At 38.6% G+C, this 25031-nt stretch overlaps 1 protein-coding gene across 8 annotated transcripts in view; it reads left to right on the top strand.

Moving 5' to 3' along the window:
* ADAMTSL1 (ADAMTS like 1) overlaps positions 1–25031 on the top strand; it is a 953154-nt gene that overhangs the window by 587500 nt on the left and 340623 nt on the right. For all 8 annotated transcript variants that reach the window (XR_009051238.1, XR_009051237.1, XM_057720944.1 and 5 more), the window contains one exon: positions 2240–2285. Coding sequence is in view for 6 of the 8 variants with exons in the window: in XM_057720944.1 (XP_057576927.1) it covers positions 2240–2285 (46 nt within the window). In the remaining 2 variants the exon portion in view is untranslated. The remainder of the gene's footprint in view (positions 1–2239; positions 2286–25031) is intronic.

Raw genomic sequence — 25031 nt, 5'->3', positions numbered from 1 at the left:
ATTACCTTGTAAATTTACCATCAACTGGAGCCTACCTCTCATGCTTTTAAACTCAGAAACCTGATATTCTTCAACAACAACACTAAGAACAGATCCTTCTCTTAGAGGTGGACTCACAGTGACTTGGCCCATGAGATTAATATTTCAAATTCAAATGCCAATTTATTAACTTACAATGAAAAATGGAACTGTCCGTAGCATGGACCATACCCATGTCAGCATGCCCAGTGCCTCTGCCTCATGTAAAAACAGACCTCCTCTTGGCAAATTCCTTGATCAAAATGGCTTTGTAACGAGGGTATTTCTGGAATGGGCAAAAAATTCACTGGCATCAGCTCGGTTAATGTGAGGCATCTGTACCGTGATAGCAACAGCCTAGCCAAGGGAGTCGAGAGGACATGAAGCTCATTGGCCCTTAGCCTGGGACATTGCTGGGCTGGGCACTGACAACCTAGTATCTCTTTCATTCTACTTTTTTCTGTAATTCTGGCCAGCCCTTTCTTTCCTTTGTCACATTCTATTGTTGAGTGCATGTTAATATAGTCAGTCTGGTTATAGTCAAATCTTCAAGCCTGGGACCTTCCTATCTCTCTAAGATAGGCTTTGTGTAATTGTATTTTAAGATGACGTTTTCTTTTTGATAACATTCTTGAGACCTAACACAAATACTATATAGCATTTCTTACTCTGAATTTGAATTATATGAGTAGTTTTCTTAGTAGCGAAGACTGTCATGTTCATTCTTCTTTATATTCCCAGAAGTAAATGCATTGCCCACCACATAATAGGAGCTCAATGGATGTGTGTTGAACAAACAAGTGAGTTAGGGGGCAGTAAAGCATCATGATTATAAGTGTAAGCTCTGAATGGCCTGGTTTCAAAGCTCAGCTCTACTACTTAATAGTTGTGTGATTCTGACAAGTTATCTCACCTCCTTTAAGCTTCAGTTTTCTCATCTGTAAAATGGGTATAATGATAGTACCTGGTCTCCCAGGATTCTTGGGTAGAATAAATAAATTAATACATATAACAAACTTAGAAATGTACCTGGAATTCCATACCTATTAGTTATTAGTATAATCATTCTCTCAGAATTTCATATTATATTTTACTTGTTTTTTTAAAAGTGTGAGTTATTTTGAAAAGAACAGAGTACTGCTGTTCTTGTGTCATCATTGAATGGTTCATCAAAACTTGATTGTTTTTGTTCACAAGAGTTCAGTAAAATGGAAACTCCCATGTATTGCTGGTGGGAGTATGCAATGGTACAACCTTTATGGAGTGCAATTTGGCAATATTTATCAAGAACCTTATAAAAGTTCATTCCCTCAGTGCCATAATTCCCCTTCTAGAAACTTCTCTCTCCTAAAGACATAGTCAGAAACTTGGATAAAACATGCGCATGGACATGGTTTATCACACTATCATTTATCAAACCCCAAATTGGAAATTACTTAAATGACAAGAAATGGAAGAATCATTAAACAAGCTATATCATTTGATGGAATAGTATGTAGCTCTCAGAATGATGTCTTTAAAGTTATTTATTAGTGTGGGAAAATACCTCCAAAAATTTTTAAGTGAAAAAAAGCAAGCTACGTAAAATTGTTTAGGGACATTATTTCCTCCACACTGGAAGGAAATTAATAAAAGAATCGTGATTATCTTTAAATGAGACAACTATGGGGGATTGTTTTTCTTTTGGGTCATCTTTCCTTTCTAAAACCTCTACAATGAGCATGTACTTTAGAACTGAAAATGTTTCTTTAAGAATTATGACTTTTCATATCCTTAAATGTGTGATTGTAAAAGATATGTTGAATGTTAAGCCCACTTTTTATCATATTTAAGATCTAAGATCTATCATATTAGTGAAATCTATCTTTAGTTTTATACCAGAAATAAGGGAGGATTTATTTAATATTAATATTTTACAGAAAATCCTGCATTAAAATTCATTTGATTAAATAAGAACTCACTATAAGTACTTATTTTGACAACTTTTGAAGCAAAATGAATGCTTACTTTCAAGCCTCGTGGAGAAATCAATTTATGTGTAAAACTTCTTTAGATCTGCTCAGTTTAGCATTTGATAGTAACTCCTCTAAGAGCACACTCAGAAGAAAACAGACGCTCTTATACTGGTGTTAAGAGGAAATTGTTTTTATAAGAAAACTGTTCAAAAATTGGGGGCCTTCCATTGGTAGTAATGAGTCGTTGTTGTTGTTTTTTCCCTTAGGAGCTGTGAGGGAAGAAATATCCGATATAGAACATGCAGTAATGTGGTAAGTACTGAGGTTTTGTGGTTATGATAACGTATTTTTTAGGCCCTAAATAGTGCTAAGCAATTTCATGTACCCTGAGCAGATATCAACCAATTAGTATTTCACCAAGAGTTATTTATTTCACAGTATATGGATTATACACATCAAAAAATAGGTATTTTTAATGTTCCTCAATACAAACTTTTAATCATCTGGCCACATTGAAACTAACTAGACTATGTCAAAACAAGGGCTTTCCCTATTTCGTCTCTGCTTTCTGGCTTTTGACATCTAGGTCTCCTGAGAACAGATAAGAGAAATGATAGAAGGGAAACCACTTGCGTATCATGAAGTAAATATCAGTTAATCACATTCAGATTTGACAAATTCATTGATTTAACAAATACTATTCAATGCCAGCTGTGTGTGAGGCATTGCACTACTACAAGAATAAATAGCACGCAGTCACTGTCTTAAAACATCTGTGTTATGGTAAGAAAAGGCAGATGTGCACATAACCACATCCTAGGGCAGATGTGGTAAGAAAGGGATAAAGTTCTTGTGGATTAAAAGCAGAGAGAAATCTGAAAGGCCTTCAGGGAGGAGGTGATTTGAGGTAGGGCTAAGAAGGCTAGGAAATTCTGTCACTGGCCCTGATTGGGTGGGAGGGGGTGACAAGCAGTCCAAGTGGAGGAGAAATAATGGGGAACTTTGGAGACAAGAACGTTGAAGGTGTGTTCTGAACACGAATTTGGGTAGGACTGTGCTCAGCAGTAGGGAAGAGAAGAATTGGAAGATATTTTGAGGTTATGCCATGAACAGATTTAAATGTTAAGCTTCGAAGTTTGTATTAGTTCAGTGAACAATGGAGGGTCACCAGAGGTTGTGGAGTGAGAGTAGGATATTGTAGCGTTCCGCTGTAGGAAGTTTCCTTCTGTGGTGGTATGAAGGATGCACTGGAACAGGAAACAGGAGGGGAGCAAGAAGTTATGAGGGCTGAAACCAGGAAAAAATAGATATGAGAGACCAAAATTAAGCTCACTCTGCAAGACTTAGCAAGTGATTTGAATGAGAGTGATGAGGTGAAGTGGGAATAAAGGAAGCAGAGGCATGTGCACGTTTAGAGCTTGAGCACTTGCCCATCCCTCTGTTAGAGAAGCTCTTTCTTTGATATTTGCATGATGGGCGTCTTCCTTATTCTGATCTCCTCAAAGAGGTTTCCTTGACCACCTTCTCTAATGTGGTTGTCCCACTGCCTGGCCCCATCCCTCACAAGAGTCAGTCAACTGCATTTTACTTTTTTTTTTTCTTTTAGCACTTATCTCTGCCAAAATTCTTTTCTTTGATTACTTGTTTGTGTTCTGCTTCCCCACTCCCGAATGTGAACTCCGTGAGGATAGAGCCTCATTCACCTTGTCCACCGCTTGTCCCCAGTGCCTGGAACGGCCCACTTACACGTATTAAGCATGCAGCAGATATTTGTTGAATGCAAAATGAGTACTGGTCTTCTGGAAGAATGGTGAATGTCGTTATCAGTGTGAACATTGAGAGGAGGTTTGGGAGAGGAAAATAGTAAATCTGATTTAGGGACACTATTGAATCTGACGTGTGGGTTGGACTTGTAGCTGTTATATTCAGCTAGGTGCGGGGGTGGGTTCTGATCTGAGGAAAGAGATCGGGGCTTAAGTGATAGAAGCACAAAGCAAGAAATAGAGAATTAAAGATTTGGCAGCAGTTTATAGGTAAAACAAATAGAATGATGAGAGAACCGCAGAGCTTTAGTGCATGTCTGTATTCAGGTAGAAAGAGGACAGGGTAAGAGAGAAGCAATAAAAGGCATCCTGAAAGAGGCAGCAGAAGAAATGAGAGAATTCCTGAAGGTGTTCTGTAGGATAAGTTGCCAAGAGACTGAAGTCTAAAAAAAAGGCCAGTGGGGGAGCAGTTTCTCTAGTGTGTTAGGAATAAAGTCAGTGGGTAAAGCATATTAATGAGGAAATGGAATCGATAGGTCTAAGTTATTCTTATAAATTGTTAACAGAGATATTTCATCATTTGTAGAGTCACAGAAGGGTGGGAGGGAGTGTTGTTTTCTTTGTTTGTTTGTTTAAATGAGACCCCTGAGAGATGAGTTGATCTGGAGGGAGAGATTGCTGGTGTGTGCAGGTGAGGGTATACTTGATGCCACAGGTCCCAAAGCAGACACTGAGTGACAAGAAAAGGAATCTTGATAGAGGAAAAGGACATGTACTCTATTTTTTTTTTAAAGCTCTTTGTTAGAATATAATTGCTTTACATTCTTGTACCAGCTTTTGAGGCATGTACTCTATTCTTAAAAAAAAACAAAACACAAATCGAGAAAGAAGGGATGAGGATATAGAAAGCTTTTGAAGAAGAGAAAAGTTGAGGCTACTCATGGTGAACAAGCTCAAGCCTCTCTGTAGAGAAGTCTTCTAAGTCCTCTGCTGAAAGGAAAGGAGGGGAGTTGGACTTGGGACAGTAAGCATGAAAGCTGAGCATAGCCGCTAGGGAAATTGAGCAGAAGCCAGCAAAGCAAAATAAAAGAACTGTTGGTAGCAGAGAGGGTTTGGCTGAGGTTAGAGAACTTGCCCTTAGAGAGAACATGGTCTGGAGGGTGTTAGGACTTAGTCTGGCAATACTGAGATGCACACACACACACACACAAAATGGACAGTGGATTCTACGTATAAGCAGTATCATATAGTATTTGTCTTTCTCTATCTGACTTACTTAATATGATAATCTCCAGGTCCATCCACGTTGCTGCAAATGGCATTATTTGATTCTTTTTATGGCTGAGTAAAGACCATTGTGTCTATGTACCACATCTTCTTTATCCTAATGGTACAAATGAACTTACTTATAAAACAGAAATAGAGTCGTAGATGTAGAAAACAAACTTATGGTTACCAAAGGTGAAAATGGGGGCAAAGGGATAAATTAGGAGATTGGGATTATTATATACACACTACTATATATAAAATAGATAACTAATAAAGGCCTACTGTATAGCACAGGGAACTCGACTCACTATTCTCTAAGAACCTATATGGGAAAAAAAATCTAAAAAAAGAGTGGATATATGTATTTATATAATTGATTCACTTTGCTATAACCTGAAACTAACACAGCATTGTAAATCAACTATACTCCAATAAAAATTTTTTAAAAAAAGAAAATGAACAGTGGAAGTGACCCCTGGCCAGAATGCAGATGAAATAAAGTCTAAAATGAATGAACAGTATATGTTTTTAAGTGCCTGGCCAGGGAGAGCATAAGGAACTAGAAATCTTGATAATTGGGAGTGGAAGTAATTGTTCAATAGAAAATTTTGCCTAGTTCGTTTCTCTATTTCCATGCAGGACACTGGGTGCCACATAACACAACCCATAGCATTGTCTTCACCACACACACACACACACACACACACACAAACACACCCTCACTCAACTGCTGATTGATTTAAGAGATCAAATAACTGTGCTGCTTTTTTTACATTTTTTAAAAAATGGTATTGACAGTGTGTTGTAATAGTGTGAAAATATTTTGATGTAAATATACTATATAGCTCAATGGTTTTCTTTATGATCCCTTTTGTTGTAGTGATATATAAATATCATGGTTTTAAAAAACACATGACACAGAAAACAAACTTATGGTTACCAAAGGGGAAAGGGGGTGGGGAGGGACAAATTAGGAGTTTGAGATTAACATACATGTTACTGTATATAAAACAGATAACCAACAAGGACCTACTGTATAGCACAGGGAACTCTACTCAATATTTTATAATAACCTATAAGGGAAAAGAATCTAAAAACAATATATATATATATATATACACACACACACATACACAGAGAGATAGACAGTTATACAGACATATATATCTGTATAGCTGAATCACTTTGCTGTACACCTGAAACTAACACAACATTGTAAATCAACTATACTCCAATTTAAAACAAAAAACAAAAAACACACACCAAAAAACATAATGCAAAAAAAATTTAAATTAAATGAATCATGAATCATGAAAAAAAAAAAAAACCCACATGATGTTATTAAAGAATCTCCTTAACTTCCATTCCTTTTCTTTCTAGCCTTTAGGATGGTAGAAAGGGTGCAAACTCTCCTAAATAGATGAATGCCTAAAAGCATCATGAGCAGATGTCTGCCTGCCCTTTCCTTAAAGCGCTCTTCAGAAACAGCCCACAACTTCCTTGCTATCATTATGAGCGTTTCCATGGACATGCAGGCTAAGACTGACCTGACATTACTTTAAACCCATAGCACAAGCCAACTCTTTAACAACTTGTAGAATCAAACTGACACCAAATTTTTTATGAGAACCTAGAGTCTTCAAGTAATTTGATGCTCTTTTTCTGGCTTTTGGCCATGACTGAAGCAACATTGCCAAAAAAATGAAAGATTTCATAAGAAAGAATCTTTTCATAATCACATTCCAATTTTTCAAACTAAGAAGTTCAGAACAATTCAATTAAATATTCCCCTTTTAGATGCTTGTTTTGGAAAAACTTGAGGGCCTCTTGTTAGCTGAGCCTCCAGGGTCACTCCTTAATCCCTGGACAGCTTCCTAGGGCTCTTCGGAATCACTTCTCCTCCAGAAATTCACTCTCTATTTCTGTTCTTTGTACTTGCTACACACAACATTTCTTTGGGTTCTTGTTCCCTGAAACTGAGCAGGAGAAAACATCTCCTTAGATTCCCAATTTTTCTGGCTTGACTGAGATATCAGCTCATGTACTTTTAAGGTTTTATTGTAAATCACTCTATAAACAGAGTGTATCAATATAAGAAAGTTAAAGTTCCCATAATGTTTGCATGGTTCTATGAGTCATTGTACCTTCTTGTATCATTTCTAACTGGTTCAAGTAGGCTAAGAACATAGTTCATCCAACCTTTCCCATTGGACAGTCCCTGCTCTTTTTTAGGGAAGTGGTAAGTCTCTCTCTTTCTGAAAGAAAAAGCTAAGGATACCATTGGGAGAAACAGTAGGTGTGAACCCAGCAGACACTCAAGTGGGTCAGTAGGTCTCAGACCTTCCCTGGGGCCCCTCCCAAAGGTCTCTTTAGGTCACATCTTCCTGTTTATTCAAATAGCCTCAAATCTGAACCCCTTGATCTTAATTAGGCATTTAAAATTGACTTACAAAGTGGTTAGAGGAATGCTGTGTTTCTTATAAACTGTTTCTTCGTCACTGTTCTTAATCTTCACTAGAGTTGAGATTTAGGAGACAGTGACCACAATTAGCATCCTATTAGGTCAAAATGTCTGCGGTAGCTGGTGGCGCTCTTACATTCTTTATTAAGGTTTTATTACTCCACTGCAACACTTTACTGTTCTTCAAAAAATACATTTGCAAGATTACAGTTGGGTAACCACATTTCCATATCTCTTCTAAAACTCTCAGAGCAGTCGGAAGTGGGGGTGAGGTGGGTGGGCAGGGATTTCTGTCTTCTGAGGAATGGCTGAAACAGTTAAAAGCATTTTTAGCACGTGGAGACAAAACCTCATTCATTCCAAGAATAATTGACCATGAGAATTGTTCTCAGGATTGGGGTTTATTGGTGAGTAAGACCAAAACCTAGGTCTCCTGAAGCTTTCACTCTAATAGAGGAAACCAGATTACAAACCAGTGGACAGACAAGTTATTTAAAGGAAACAATATCAGGTAGTGATCAGTGCTCTGTAGAGAATTAGGTGATCAGTGGTAACTTCACATTGGAAGGTTGGGGAAGTGTACTTGGGAAGTGACATTTGAATGCCGGTAAGAAATGAGCTCTGGGAACATCAGAGGAAGAGTGAATCAGAAGGAACAGCTAGTGCAGAGGCTGTGAAGAGTGAAGGAACACGGTATGTTCAAAGAAAGAAGAAAGCTTAGTACTCTTTCCCAGTGTGCAAGGGGAAGAGTACTAGAAGATGAGAAAAAATAAAGGTGCAGGTAGCCAGGAGCTAGATGGTGCTGAATGTCATAAAGTATTATAGTTTAAGCGCAAAAGGGAACTGCTGAGAATTTTAAGGAGGAGGAAATAGAATTGGACTTAGGATTTTAAAAAATAGGTTTGGCTGCAGGGTCACTCTGGAGATAGATGGCAAAGAAGAGAGTAGAAGCAGAAATGCCAGTTAGGAGGCGATTCCCATAGTTTCCATGAAAACTAATGGATGCTTAGACTAGGTGGGCACTGGTGGGAAGACGTGAACTATGTTTTAGAGGGAAAATGTCTTTTCTTAAGCCACTTGGCTTTGTCCTCACTTTGATACAATCCACTTTTATGGTCTCCAGCATCGTTGCTGTGGAATGCCTTACATGCAGCATTCTGACAAGAGACGAAGGCAGCAGCTATGATGGCCAGAGAGGACAGAATGATCCTGGGCAAGTTTATAACTTTTGGGGGCCTCAGTTTCTACACCTAAACAATGAGAAGGTTGAACTGAATGATTAAAAGATCCCTTCCAACGCTAAAATTCTGTAATCCTTCAAAAAGTTTATGTCTGGGCTATAGTAGATTTGGATCTAAATGCAGACGAGTGAAAATATCTACATTGGTTTAGTGACTGGCAGTACTTCAGTGAACAGATTTATAGCCAGCAATAGTCGGATGGAAATGAGCCCATGTGGACAGTAGAAGCAACGTTCTTGTCTTTGCTGTAGACCTTGAGCATCCATCTTAACCAGTGATTCTTGTCACTGAGGTTGTAAAGGTTCATGGCTTTCCTTAAGTCTCTCACATGGTTATTAATGGCTAATCTAAGGTAAATTCCTATTTGACCCCATGTCCGTTTTTCTCATTGGGTCTTTGTACAGCATAAAGTCCAGGCACATTTGGTGCTTTATGTCAAGAGTCAAATAGTAACTCGTGGAAGGAAAGAACATTCTGCTACAGGCCTTTCCTGGGCCAGAATTTTTTTACATTTCTGAAACAACATTCAGACACATGAAATACCCCTGGCGTTTAGACAGATGCTATAGTAAATAATAACAACTTTGGGAGTCAGTCAGTAAGTCTGCGAGTTGGGCCATTTTCCAGCCAAGAGGTGCATCTAAAATGGGAAGGAGGGTCACATTCTCATAATCAAGTCCTTATTCAATAGCTGGAAATAAGACTCTGTGCTGTGAGGGCCATTCATTTGTTCACTTGTTCACTTATTCATTCTTTTGTTTAATGGTTCATTTATTTAACCAACATTTATTGAGCACCCAACTCTTATTCTGCATGAGGGGTGTTAGGAGTTGCTGTTATTAATAAAAAGACAGGGTACTTGTCCTTGGGGAAATCCAGAGTCTAGCCTAGGAAAGACATACACAAACACATAATGTGTGATAAACACTATCATTGTGGAGGTAAACACAATGTGCTAAGAGGTCATGAAAAGACCACGCCTGATTCTCTCACTGCTGTACACCCAGTGCCTAGCATGAAGTGTAAACACCATGCTTCTGAAACTGGAGCAGGGAACACAGCAATCCCTTAGGGCTGCAAGGGGATGTTTTAAATACTCAAGGGAAACACAGTAATACTTGACATCTGATGGCACTGTACGGACTACCAGATCATTTTATATTTTTTCTATATGATGTCTTATCTTTGGAAAGTTGGCATTTGCTTTGATAGAAAGCAAGTACTTTGAGTAAATCAACATAGGACAGGAAATGAGGGTGGCATTTTCCAATCTGATTTCAGACTTTGAGAAGTTGTACAGGGCCCAACAGGTAAATACATCCCATAAGTAAGAAAATGTGGTTACTTATGATTGAAATTAAATATTATATTTCTTTCAGGTTACATTGTTTTTCCAATGGCCACTAAGTTGTTAGGACACAAATGCCTATTAAGTTGTTTGCACCTAACTACTTAATGAATGGAACCAAAACATATTCCTTTTGGCTTAAAGGTGCCATTAAAAAGATTACTGAGACATTAAAAGGACCGTGAACAGATAAGGTCTGGCAGCCTCTATCTACCACAACCTACTGTGTACCAGCTACTTTTTCTAGGCACTGGGGTATAACAGTGACAGAGAAAGGTAAGGACCCTGTTCTTGTGAAGCGTATATTATAGTGGGAGAAGGCATATGGATTAACAAGCAAAGCAAAGTATGACAATTTCAGATAGTGAAAGACTACAAAGGAAATAAAGCAGGGTAGTGAGATAGAGAGTGATGGGGGGAGGCTGCTGTATATGAGGTTGTCAGGAAATTCCTTCTGAGGTGACATTGGGGCCCAGTTGTATGTGTGAAGGGTGAGACCTGAAGTAGCCCCGCTTGCTTTAGGCTCTGCCCAGTCATTTTATGAGGTGCAGTACAAGGTACATTGTGGGGAAAGAGGTATCTATCTGTGCTCAAGAATCTGAACTTACCCCAAATGTTATTTTGTGAGGGGCACTCTTAGCCTCTCGCCAGGGCTGATAGGCATTGCTTGGGAGAGGAAAAGCCAGGTGCTCTGTAATACCCCCTTGTGTGAGTGCCTTTTCTCCCAGGCCCAGAGCCAGTCAACCCCAGACTAAAATCTATGAAAGGCAGTAGAGGGATTTCTCAACCTCAAGGACAATTGTCTTAAGTGGGAAAGCAATTCTGAGGGAAAGATGTTAGTTTCTTCTCAACTAATGTTCGAAACCCACCACCTGCTAGTGGGGGCTTCTGCAGGGCACCCTGGGCCTCCTGGGTGGTTCTCAAGGCTAACTATTCCTCTCTCTCCAGCTGTGGACCCAAGAAATGGGCTTCTTGTCAGATCCACCCATTCTTCCCTTCTTACTGACCCATCCAGCTGAAAAGCAGCAATTTTTCTTATACTGTAATCTTCACTGAGAAGGAAAGTGCTCTCATTTTAAGGTCTGGTAAGACATGTCTTTTCCAAGTAACTTTATTAGGGCTTCATTTGTCCCATTGTATGCATCCATTCACATAACAAAATTGGAGCCAGCCTCTCCTAGTTTTTAGATTCCACATGCATTTGTATTTGAGCAGACTCTAGGCCATCAGGATGTATGCAGAGGGAGAGGAGAGAGTGATTCAGAGGACACACTCTTCATCTTCAATCCGACATACGTGGGGAACTAAAAGCATCAAAGTAGAGCATAAAGAACTCGGGCTTTTCTGAGTCCTGCCACTTAGTAATTATGTGCTTTTAAACAAAATTCATTAACCTCTTTCAGTCTCAGCTTTCCTACCTTTAAAAATATCATTCATATATATATACACAAATAATATTTGGTAATTTGATGTTTATGGTAGTTTAAAAGTTGGAAACAAATGGAGTAGGGGCTTATTAAATACATTGTGATATGTCCATACTGTGGAACACTATGCAACCATTAAAAAGAATAAGGTAGATATCTAGGTAATAGCCTATAATAAAGTTCTTCCAAGACATAGTAAGTGTGAAAAAAACCAAGTTGTGAAGTAATATCTTTATCATGATCTCAGTCAGTTAAAAAAATCCCTAAACTAAAATGTACCCGACATATCATGTCTTCAAGCATACACATCAAACTGATCACAGTGATTATGTGTATATATAATGCAGAGATAGAAAATTTGAATGATTTTAGAAGGACTTTCCTTTTTTATTCATCTTTGGGTTTTTTTTTAATTGGCGTATAGTTGCTTTACAATATTGTGTTAGTTTATGCTGTACAGCAAAGTGCATCAGCTGTATGTATACATATATCCTTCTTTTTTGGATTTCCTTCTCATTTAGGTCACCACAGAGCACTGAGTAGAGTTCCCTGTGTTATACACTAGGTTCTCACTAGTTATATATTTTATGTATAGTATCAATACTGTATATATGTCAATCCCAATCTCCCAATTCAACGCACCCCCCACTTTCCCCTTTGGCATCCATGCTTTTGTTCTCTACGTCTTTGTCTCTTTTTCTGTTTTGTAATTAAGATTTTCTACACCAATTTTTTCAATTCCATATATATGCATTAATATATGATATTTGTTTTTCTCTTTCTGACTTACTTTACTCTGTATGACAATCACTAGATCCATTCACATCTCTACAAATGACCCAGTTTTGTTCCTTTTTATGACTGAGTAATATTCCATTGCATATATGTACCACATCTTCTTTATCCATTCCTCCGTTGATGGAAATTTAGGTTGCTTCCATGTCCTGGCTATTGTAAATAGTGCTGCAGTGAACTTTGGAGTACATGTGTCTTTTGAAATTATGATTTTTTCTGGGTATATGCCCAGTAGTGGGATTGCTGGGTCATATGGTAGTTCTGTTAAGGAATCTCCATACTACTCACCATAGTGGCTGTACCGATTTACATTCCCACCAACAGTGCATGAGGGTTCCTTTTTCTCCACACCCTCTTCAACATTTATTGTTTGTAGATTTTTTGATGATGGCCATTCTGACCAGTGTGAAGTGATACCTCATTGTAGTTTTGACTTGCATTTCTCTAATGATTAGTGATGTTGAGCATCTTTTCATGTGTTTGTTGGCCACCTGTATGTCTTCTTTGGAGAAATGTCTATTTAGGTCTTCTGCCCATTTTCTGATTGAGTTGTTTGTTTCTTTGATATTAAGCTACATGAGCTGTTTGTATACTTTGGAGACTAATCCTTTGTCAGTTGCTTCATTTGCAAATATTTTTTCCATTCTGAGGGTTGTCTTTTCATCTTGTTTATGGTTTCCTTTGCTGTGCAAAAGCTTCTAAGTTTAAGTCCCATTTATTTATTTTTGTTTTTATTCTCATTACTCTAGGAGGTGGGTCAAAAAGATTTTGCCACGATTTATATCAAAGAGTGTTCTCCCTGTCTTTTCCTCTAAGAGTTTTATAGTGTCCAGTCCTACATTTATGTCTTTAATAATTTTGAGTTTATTTTTGTGTTTGGTATTAGGGAGTGTTCTAATTTAATTCTTTTACTTGTAGCTGTCCAGTTTTCCCAGCATCACTTATCAAAAAGGCTATCTTTGCTCCATTGTATATTCTGGCCTCCTTTATCATAGATTAGGTGACCAGAGGTGCATGGGGTTATCTCTGGGCTTTCTCTCCTGTTTCATTTATCTATATTTCTGTTTTTGTGCCAGTACCATATTGTCTTGATTACTGTATCTTGTAGTATACTCTGAAAGGAAATCAGGGAGCCTGATTTCTCCAGCTCGATTTTTGTTTCTCAAGATTGCTTTTGCCATTTGAGATCGTTTGTGCTTCCATACAAGTTGAAAAAAAATTTTGTTCTAGTTCTGTTAAAAATGCCATTGATAATTTGATAGGGATTACATTGAATCTGTAGATTGCTTTGGGTAGTATAGTCATTTTCACAATATTGATTCTTCCAATCCAAGAAAATTGTATATCTCTCCATCTGTTTGTGTCATCTGTGATTTCTTTCATCAGTATCTTACAGTTTTCTGCCTACAGGTCTTTTGCCTCCTTAAGTAGGTTTATTCCTAGATATTTTATTTTTTTGTTGTTGCAATGGTGAATGGGATTGTTTCCTTAATTTCTCTTTCTGATATTCATTGTTAGTGTATAGGAATGCAAAAGATTTCTGTGTATTAATTTTGTATTCTGTGACTTTACTAAATTCATTGATTAGCTGTAGTAGTTTTCTGGTAGCATCTTTAGGATTTTCTATGCATAGTATCATGTCATCTGCAAATGGTGACAGTTTTACTTCTTCTCTTCCAATTTGGATTCTTTTATTTCTTTTTCTTCTCTGATTGCCATAGCTAGGACTTCCAAACTATATTGAATAATAGTGGTGAGAGTGGGCATCCTTTCAGGAAATGCTTTCAGTTTTTCACTCTTAAGAATAATGTTTGCTCTGGGTTTGTCATATATGACCTTTATTATGTTGAGGTAGGTTCCCTCTATGTCCACTTTCTGGAGAGTTTTTATCGTAAATGGGTGTTGAATTTTGTTCAAAACTTTTTCTTCATCTATTGAGATGATCATATGATTTTTAATCTTCAATTGGAAGTGTTTGCTTCAATTGGTGTTAGCTCTTCTCTAAATGTTGGCTAGATTCGCCAGTGAAGCCATCTGGTCCTGGAGTTCTGTTTTTTGGAAGATTTTTAATCACAGTTTCAATTTAATTACTTGTGATTGGTCTGGTCATATTTTCTATTTCTTCCTGGTTCAATCTTGGAAGGTTGTACTTTTCTAAGAATTTGTCCATTTCTTCTAGGTTGTCCATTTTATTGGCATATGGTTAGTTGATTCTAGTAATCTCTTGTGATCCTTTGTATTTCTGCAGTGTCCATTGTAACTTCTTTTTCATTTCTAATTTTATTGATTTGAGTCCTCTCCCTTTTTTTCTTGATGAGTCTGGCTAATGGTTTATCAATTTTGTTTATCTTCTCAAAGAACCAGCTTTTAGTTTTATTGATCTTTGCTATATTTTTTTGTTTCTATTTCATTTATTTTTGCTCTGATGTTTATGATTTGTTTCCTTCTACTAACTTTGGGTTTTGTTTGTTCTTCTTTCTCTAGTTGCTTTAGGTGTAAGGTTAGGATTTTATTTGAGCTTTTTCTTGTTTCTTAAGGTAAGGCTGTATTGCTATAAATTTCCCTGTTACAGCTGCTTTTGCTGCATCCCATAGGTTTTGGGTCATGGTGTTTTCATTGTCATTTGTTTCTAGGTATTTTTTGATTACCTCTTTGATATCTTCCATGATCTCTTGGTTATTTAGTTGCATATTGTTTAACCTCCATGTGTTTGTGTTTTTTACAGTTTTTTTCTGGTAGTTGATTTCTAATCTCATAGCATTGTGGTCAGAAAAGGTGCTTGATACGATTTAAGTTTTCTTAAATTTACCAAGGCTTGATTTGTGACGCACGATGTAATCTGTCTTGGAGAATGTTCTGTGTGCAATTGAGAAGAAAGTGTATTCTGCTACTTTTGGGTGGAATATACTATAATTATCAGTTAAGTCAATCTGACCTAATGTGTCATTGAAGGCTTTGTGTTTCCTTATTAATTTTCTGTCTGGATGATCTATCCATTGTTGTAAGTGGAGTGTTAAAAGTCCCCCACTATTATTATGTTACTGTCTATTTCCCCTTCTATGGCTGTTAGCATTTTCCTTAAGTATTGAAGTGCTCCTATTTACGGTGCATAAATATTTACAATTGTTATATCTTCATCTCAGATTGACCCCTTGATCATTATGTAGTGTCCTTCCTTGTCTCTTGTGACAGTCTTTATTTTACAGTCTATTTTTTTCTGATATGAGTATTGCTACTCCAGGTTTCTTTTGATTTCCATTTGCATGAAATATCTTTTTCCACCCCCTCACTTTCAGTCTGTATGTGTTCCTAGGTCTGAAGTGGGTTTCTTGTAGACAAGATATATACAGGTCTTGTTTTTATATCCATTCAGCCAGTCTGTCTTTTGGTTGGAACATTTAATTCATTTACATTTAAGGTAATTATCGATATGTGAGTTCTATTACCATTTTCTTGATTGTTTTGGGTCTATTTTTACAGATCTTTTTCTTCTCTTGTGTTTCCTACCTAGAGAAGTTCTTTTAGCATTTGTTGTAAAGCTGGTCTGGTGGTGCTGAATTCTCTTAGTTTTTGCTTGTCTATAAAGCTTTTGATTTCTCCATCAAATCTGAATGAGAGCCTAACTGGACAGAGTATTCTTGGCTGTGGGTTTTTCCCTTTTATGACTTTAAATATATCCTGCCATTCCTTTCTGGCCTGTAGAGTTTCTGCTGAAAGGTCAGCTGATAACCTTATGGAGATTCCCTTGTATGTTATTTGTTGCTTTTCCCTCTCTGTTTTTAATATCTTTTCTTTGTATTTAATTTTTGTTAGTTTGATTAATATGTATCATGGCGTATTTCTCCTTGGGTTTATCCTGTATAGGACTCTCTGTGCTTCCTGGGTTGGCTGACCATTTCCTTTCCCATGTTAGGGAAGTTTTCGACTATAATCTCTTCAAATATTTTCTCAAACCCTTTCTCTTTCTCTTCTTCTTCTGGGACCCCTATAATTTGAATGTTGGTGCATTTAATGTTGTCCCAAAAGTCTCTGAGACTGTCCTCAATTCTTTTCATTCTTTTTTCTTTATTCTGCTCCATGGTAGTTATTTCCACCATTCTATCTTCCAGCTCACTTATCCGTTCTTTTGCCTCAGTTATTCTGCTGTTGATTCCTTTTAGTGTATTTTTAATTTCAGTTATTGCATTGTTCATCACTGTTTGTTTGTTCTCTAGTTCTTCTAGGTCCTTGTTAAACATTTCTTGTATTTTCTCCATTCTATTTCCAAGATTTTGGATCATCTTTACTATCATTACTCTGAATTCTTTTTCATGTAGCTTGTCTATTTCCTCTTCATTTATTTGGTCTTGTGGTTTTTTATCTTGCTCCTCCATCAGCAACATATTTCTCTGTCTTTTCATTTTGTCTAACTTAGTGTGTTTAAGGTCTCCTTTCCGCAGGCTGCAGGGTCATAGCTCCTCTTGCTTCTGGTGTCTGCCCCCAGTGGGCAAGATTAGTCCAGTGGCTTGTGTAGGCTTCCTGGTGGGAGGGGTTGGTGCCTGCATTCTTTTGAGTGGAGCTGGATCTTGTCCCTCTGATGGGCAGGGCCACATCAGGTGGTGTGTTTGGGGGTGTCTGTGGGCTTAGTATGACTTTAGGCAGCCTGTCTGCTGATGGGTGGCTTTGTGTTTCTGTCTTGCTTGTTGTTTTGTGTGGGGCAGTCATTGGTGGACCAAGGTCTTGGAGTTGAGATGGAGACCTCTGGGGGAGCTCTTGCTGTTTAATATTCCCTAGGACTGGGAATTCTCTGGCATTCTAGCATCCCAGACTCAGCGCTCCCACCCTAGACCCAGAGGCTCAGGCCTGACCCCTTGGCCTGGGAACCAAGACCCTGCAAGCCACACAGCTCGGCAATGAAAGCAGAAAACAAAGGAGGAAAAAAACAAAAAAGAAAACAAATGAAAGCAGACAAAAACCCTCAAGACAAATAGCAAAGACAAAAACAAGCAAACAGCAACAACAATTAAGAACAAACGAACAAACAAATGAAAAGACAGACAAAACCCCAGACAGATGGTAAAAGCAGGACCAAACAAAAAACAACAAGAGCAAAAAACCACACACACACACACACACATACAAAAAAAGAAACAAAAACAAAAACAGAAAACAAAAAAACAAGAGAACAACCACACAACAGAACCCCAAAACTAAATCAAACAATTAAAAACAAAACTGACAAAAACAGAAAATAAAAAACAAAAGCAGAATGCAAACTGAAGGGAAAAACAAAGCAAACACACACACAAAAATGTTAAACAAAAGATAAAAAGATAAGTACAAATAGAACAATGGAAAAAAGATATAAACAAAATAGAACAAAGGAAAGAAAAAAGAAAACAGGAAAAAACACAGAACAACAAAAAAAGTAATGTAGAAATAGAAATATAAAAAAGAGAAAAATATATTTAAAAGTTAAAAAAAACTAAATGAAAATAAAAATAGAAACAAATCATAATAAAACAACAACAATGGAACAAAACCAAACATAAAAAAATAGTAATATATTTTCCTGGAGTCTCAGCTGTCAGTGTCCTTGCCCCCACCGTGAGTCACAGCCAACCTCCACCTCCCCAGGAGGCCCTCCAAAACCTGTAGGTAGTCTCTGGTCCCCTGTTAGGTACTGTGGGGGCAGTTCAGCCTCTGACCCGACCCAACTTCTGTGTGTACTAGTCTCCAAAGTCCAAAGCTGCTACAGCTAGACTGATTTCATTTGTGGAAACACTCATTATCCATTCAGATATTCCACAGATACAGGGTTTACCAAGCTGATTGCAGGAATTTAATCTATGGCTTGTGCAGCTGCACGGGAAGACTTTTGTTCCTCTTCCTTAGTCACCCTGCCCCTGAGGCTCAGCTGTGGTTTAGCCTCACCTCTGCGTGTGGACCACACACATGAGTCTGCTCCTCAGGCTGCTCTTGGAGCACTTGGGTCTGCCCTGGTGAGGACAGGGTGCAGAGGTGGCACAACTGCCTGGGTTGCAGGGGCCCTGTTGGTGACAGGTGCACAAGAAAGCCAGGCCATGGGCATGATGGATCTGGCCCTAGCGCCTGGTGGTCGGCGCAGAAAGGTCAGCCCTGGAGGAGCTTTTCTTATAGCCTGGCAGGGCAGGGGGCCAGTGCGTGGAGAGAGAGGCTGCAGTGGTGGCTCCACCCCTGCATGTCACTCAACAGTGGTGCCTCACTTCAATGGCAGTCTGGGTTTCCTCCACAAGCATTCTCAGTTACGAATTTCCTCCCTTCCATCCCCTCAGGCTGTCTCCTTGCAGCCAACAGCAGTCCTTCCCTCAGGTTTACTCTCGAATCCCCACATTCCAGCTCTCAGCCCCCACGTGCAGCAGCAGACACAGGTCCCAGTCTGGGGTGTACCTACCTGTGGTACAGACTGTCTTGTGTAGGTGTCACTCTGTCCTGTCTGCCACAGACTGGCCATTTCACCCTCCTCTGACAGCCTCAGATGCTCCCCTTCTGACCCAACTGATTTCCCTGTCGGTGAGGGGCTTCCCTGGATGCAGGAGCCTCTCCACTGCTTCAGCTCCCTCCCACCCAGGGGCACAGATCCTGTCCTGCTTCCTCTCCTCTTCTGTTTCCCTTCTTTCTTTTGTTCTACCCAGTTATGCGGGGATCTTTCTTGTCCTTTCCGGTGTCCAAGGTCTTCTGATAGCATTCAGCTAGTGTTCTGTGAGAACTGTTCCATCTGTAGATGTATTCTTGATGCATTTGTGGAGAGAGATGAACTCCACGTCCTCCTACTCCTCTGCCATCTTGGTGAATCTCCCCTCCTTTTTTATTCTATATACTTTTGTAGAGTTTTAGGGTTTTTTTTTTTTTACAGTGAACATGTATTCTATGATTAGTATAAATTTTAAACTACCTCAAAAATGAGGTTGGGATAAGATATTTTAAAAGTTATTGGATATTTATTTTTGAAACATTGAAAAAAAATACCCTCTCATAGGGGTTTTACATAAGAAAATAGCTAAAAAAGCACTTAGCCTGGTGCCTGACTCAGTAATGTTAGTTCTGCCCTCCCTTAATCCTTTTTCTTTTTTTTATCAACTTCATCCTTTCTATGACAAAGTAACCTTTCCAGGTGAATACACTATTTAAAAAAGTGAAAATCTGATCACTTAAATTTCTGAATGTCAGCCTTACTGTATGGTATCATGGGGGAACTTCTGATTATTTTGCTAAATGACAGGTTTCAGGTCTTTTACAACCAAGACATCATACTTCATCTCTGGCAGAACTGCAGAATTATAATGCCCCTTTCTTTGGGGGAAATATAGAAAAACAGGCTTTCTACACCCTGCCCAGTCCTTAGGCTGGACAGTTAGGTCTCTGGCAGCGATAAAGCTTGGCTGTTCTTTGGCCAGACAAATACTTGGTTGGAATTGCTGTATATTCTCAGAAACATATCCCAGGGGACCAATTAATATCCCCCATAACGAGTCTAGCTTACCACAAAGCTAGAACAAATGTAGAATGCAATTTAACTACTTGTAGGGCTTTGTGGTTTGTGTGTGTGTGTGTTTTCCCTTTCAACATTGAGAAGAATTGCCTTTGCTGTAACAAAAGGATGTTCTTTAGGGAACACATTTTCAAAAACATCCAAATTTCCCTGACTTGGGCCACAGTTCTTTCTGCTTATGCTGAAATCAGATAACAAAGGAAAATAACTTTTAGGAAGTAAGAAACAATCAATGACTTATATTGTTTTTCTGAGGACAGAGGCCCTCTCCAAACTATGCTCACTAAGCTTTGGCCGTCTTGCAAATGAATTCGCCTGTAAATGCAAGTATACAGCATGCCACGGAGGTAACTGGAGATTGATTTTGTTTCAGAACACACCATTTCTTTCTCAAGAGTGAAACACTGAGCATTCAGAGTAATGGTTACAAATATTTGCAGTAATTACTCTGAGGAAAAAAAAACCCTCATATTTTATGACTAACTGTTTTATCATTTGTGGCATAAAGAAATAAACATTTGTTTAATGATTCACAGATTCCTTCCTTTGGTGGATCTGGTGGATATAGATCTCTCTGCCGTGCTTTTTGCCAGGCAGCCAGCCAAGTTTTTTGGGTTTTTCCTCCCCAGCAGGTTGGGCCCTTCTGCTTTCCTTCTCCCCTAGGCCTTCTCCTGACTGTTGTACACATTTCTTCCCTTTTTTAATGCTTTTTCTGACATGTCTTTATTGAACCCCTCCTAAGTCTCTCTGTTCTTCCTTTCTCCTTAATGTGTTCTCAGCTTCTTATCCTCTGCTTCAGCCTTTTTTTAAATTTAATTTTTATTTTATATTGGAGTATAGTTGATTTACAATGTTGTGTTAATTTCAGGTGTACAGCAAAGTATGGGGGTTCCTTAAAAAACTAAAAATAGGACTACCATATGATGCAGCAATTCCACTCCTGGGCGTATGCCCAGAGAAAGCCGTAATTTGAAAAAATACATGCACCACAGTGTTTATTGCAGCACTATTTACAATTGCCTCAACCTTTTAAGCTCCAGGAGTGCTGTGAGATAAGCACGACTCCGTGGAGAGAGCACAGGCTCGGGGCTCTGCTACTTACTCACTTTGTGGGTGGGCCAGTTCTTCAATTTCTCATCGCCTCAGTTTCCTCCAGCATGAAGTGGAAGCAAGAGTAATAGTCATTTTAGAGTCTTCCTTTCCAGGAATCAGTGCGATCATGTAAATACATGAGAGACGCTCAAGAAATTTAGTTCCTTCTTCCACCTTACATTGGCAAGGATAAGCAAGTGATGATCTTACAGAACACAGGGCCCTAGCAAAACAGCCACTCACAGCATCCCAACATTATTAAATGTTTTATTCCAGAATAGCTGAATTCTTCAGCTAAGGACACTTTCCCTCTTGTCCACAACTCAAGAAAATACAAAGAGCTTCAGATTTGGAGGGGAAGATATAAAGGGAAATATATTGAGACGACTGACTTCTGCTCCTTGGCATCCTTCCGGTATACCTAAAAGATCATAGGAGATTTTTTTTCCCCTAAGTTGATCATAGTTTTTTCTTAGACGGCATCATCTCATGGAGATGTCAGAAGGAGTGTTGGAAATACTTATAAATGGCCTTTGAGTGATAGGAGCTGGCTTTTCTGAACTGAGGAGTTACACACGGAGTTCCAGTTCACACATGTGATGCTGATTGATTAGAAATCAAAGGGCCTCATATAACAGCCATACTCTTTCCATGTGGATCAATAGACAGTGTGTGAAGCAGCTGCTTTCCCAAGGCAGTTAGTATGAACAAAAGGCCTACTTGGTCAACCCAGAATTTGTCTCCTTCAGTATTATCATGGTCCATTGCCATATTGAAACTTTCTGAGGAAAAACTTCAGCTGGACCTTTTGGCAGGTGTGTGTCTCATTATTAATGGTACAGTACTGGCTTGATAGATTTTTTTTTTTAGTATTTATTTACTTATTTGGTTGCACCAGGTTTTAGTTACAGCAGACGGTCTCCTTAGTTGCAGCTCACTGGCTCCTGAGTTGCAGCTTGCAGGCTCCTTAGTTTTGGCTCACTGGCTCCTTAGCCGTGGCATGCAGGCTCCTTAGTTGTGGCATGCAAACTCTTAGTTGCAGCATGCATGTGGGAATCTAATTCCCTGAGCAGGGATCAAACCTGGGCCCCCCTGCATTGGGAGTGTGGAGTCTTATCCACTGTGCCACCAGGGACGTCCCCTGGCTTGATAGATTTTTGAAGGAAAGAAAAATCCTTCATCAGTCAACTGATGAAGAGGATTGAAGGCTGACTTCATCATTTTCTGTGTCGGGACTTATTATTTTGAGAATAGCTGCTCTGAGCTCCATTTTACAGCAAGCTCCACAACTTTGGGCAAACAGCTTTAACCTCTATGTGCCACAATCCTCCTATTGAAAATGACTAGAACGTTGATCATACACCTTAAAGGGATCCTGCAAAGTCATACACTTACAGGATGGTAGAATTAGAAGCAAACTAGTATCTTTCAGGTATCTGTTCTGTGCCAAGCACGGTGCTAATGACTTCCCACTCCCTAATTCTTTTAACTCTCACCACCGTCTTGAGAAGTGAGTATTACCCTGATTTTACAGATAAGGAAATTTGACCATTTAAAGAGATGAAATACTTGATCTAGGTCACTCTAGATACTTTATCTAGGTCACACTAGGAGTGGGGCTGCGTGTTTTGCATAACTCCAAAGCCCGTAACACAAGTGGGTATACAGATAATCTAGACTAACTCTCACTTAGCAAATAATGAAACTGAAATACAAAGAGTTTAAAAGCGCAAACATTTTTCCAACATGTTTTTTTCTTTTAAGAAAACAAATATTAAATAAGTTTACTGTAGCAATTATCATCCTTCAAGGCTAGAAGTATATGGACTGCTAATAATTTTCAGTGTGCAAATTAAATACAGAAGAAAAGGCAAACCCAAAAATGCTTGTTGAAAACACACCAAATTCCCTCCCCTTTGAGCTTCTCTGCCTGTCAAGAGGATATAAATTTATTGGGTCAATACTCCTTAAAATCTACTTTCCCAAGTCCCAGTTTCTGAATTGCGTAAGATATATGTTGGCCTCTGATGACCCAGATAGAAGCTTGAAGCGGGAATTTGACAGTGGCTTAGAAGGAAAGTACTACTGCGGCTCATCCCTTGGCAGAGTGCCTCGTGGAATGAAACCAAGCAAGCTGCTTGCATGCATAGGTTGCTAAGCATGCAAATACTTGTCTACGCTCAGCCTGGTCTCCATGAGACTAGAAATGGCAAGCAGGAGCAAATCTTCCGATTAACACCGAGATGGGCTGAAACTCAAGCAACATGAACTCTTATGTGCTTTTCCCTCCCAGAAGTCACTCAAAGACCTTTGTGCTGAGTCCAGTGAGCTAGGGTCATTATTTCATTAGTTAACGCGCTTTTGTACGCTCTTGTCCTTCTAGGAATCTTCTCCTTCACATGTTTTTCTTTGCATGTTAACTATTCTCCTCCTTTTCAGAGGAAATCGTGAAATTTCAAAAGGTTATCTTTCAGGTTTGGCTGTCTTCCTTTATCATCTTACAGATGTGTAGACAGAACCATGTGTAGACAGAAGGTTACACATGGTTCTTAGAATGTGTTTGGTTTGGGTTTCAAATCTAGTTGAGAGTTTTGAGTGAAATATGGTCATCGCAGAAGGAAGAGTAAAGAGGCATTCTTTTTGGTTCTTTTCCTTTGAACCTCAGGGAGCAAATATGTTTCAGAACTCATTCAACACCAGTATCCTATAATGTACCAGCCTCCTTTTCCCAAGCTATCTTTCATTACAAAACCTCCTTCCCTCCCAAACCAGCAGTTTTAAAATGATGTATCACTACATTTCACAGAGGGTAATTTGTAACTTTTTAATTTTTCTTTTTCCTCCTTTAAAATATTGCTGGGAGTTATTTGCTTTGAATTGTTATAGATATTGGAAGTAATTCAGATAAACCTCTCAATCCTTTATAGGACTGTAGTTTGTAAAACAGTTTTTTAACAACTTTCAGTGGAGCTACCTTGACATCATTGCTGGGAGATGAAAGCTAAAGAGCTGGGTTTCTAGGTACATCACCCCTATTTCATCTGGAAGAGCTCTGTTTTATCTGCTTTATTAATTAGCATCCTGAATAAGATTCTTTGAGGGAAGAACAGTTCTGCAAAAAACAAACAAACAAAAAAGGAGTACGAAAATTCTTACATTATAACATCAGATTCTGCCTGTTTATTTCTAAGGAAGAAAATTCTCCATCTTTTGTATTTTTTGTACAATGCTAATTGCTAGAAGGTTGTTTCTTATAATAAGCCAACGTGTACTTTCCTATTACTGTTTAATTTAATTAAACAGATAGTTCTTGACTATGTGCAAGGCATTGTGCTGGGAGCAAGTGAAGATGAAAAGATTTATATGAGACAATTTCTACTCTCAAATGTTTTGAAATTGGAGGCAGGAAGACCAAAAAGACACAAATACAGATACTTCTAATCCAATGTAGAATTAGGTAAGCTGTAAAAGAAAAGTATGAGAAAAGAGCTAAGAGGGCTTCTAATCAATCTCTTATCCCCTCTATTTCCAAACAAGCAGCAATGTCAGATAAAATATAAAGTGATAAAACAATGACATAGCCAGGTTCTAAAGCAAAATCAAAATGTCCATGAACCAAAAATGAAGCAAAAATGCAAGATGGTGAACAGGGCTGATATGAAAGGCATTTTGACTCCATGACTAGAAGTCGGCAAAGATTAGCAGCAGCTCAACTCCTGTGGGATAACAGGGACAAACTTATTTTATAGAATAAGGGGCACCAAAGTTAGGCAGAGAACTCCACATCAGGAGTTTGGGTGGCATGTCTGTGTGGAGAGAAATTAAAGAATTTAAAAAAAATATATCATGACCTATTGCTTGGGATGAGAGTCTTTTCTGAAACGGTGAGTCTAGAGAGACTGTCGGACATCACAAATTGCACCTACAAAACTGCACTTTAGCTCTGTGACTGGACTTGCAATTTCCTCATTATGGATCAAAACCCCAAATCCCAGTATTGAGTTCTGAACTGGGGACTGTGTGAATCATGTGGAGATAATCACAAAACTGTCAGAAGAGACAAGAACAGAGAGGAAAAAAGAAAAGCCAAATCTTTGCATTAAAAATAAGCCTACAAAGAAAAATTCCAAAGCACGTGCAAGAAATACAATA

This window comes from Hippopotamus amphibius, chromosome 2, assembly GCF_030028045.1.
Source record: "Hippopotamus amphibius kiboko isolate mHipAmp2 chromosome 2, mHipAmp2.hap2, whole genome shotgun sequence".
NCBI lineage: Eukaryota > Metazoa > Chordata > Mammalia > Artiodactyla > Hippopotamidae > Hippopotamus > Hippopotamus amphibius.
The sequence above is the reverse complement of the archived record's forward strand: the minus strand, read 5'-3'. Positions and strand labels throughout refer to the sequence as shown.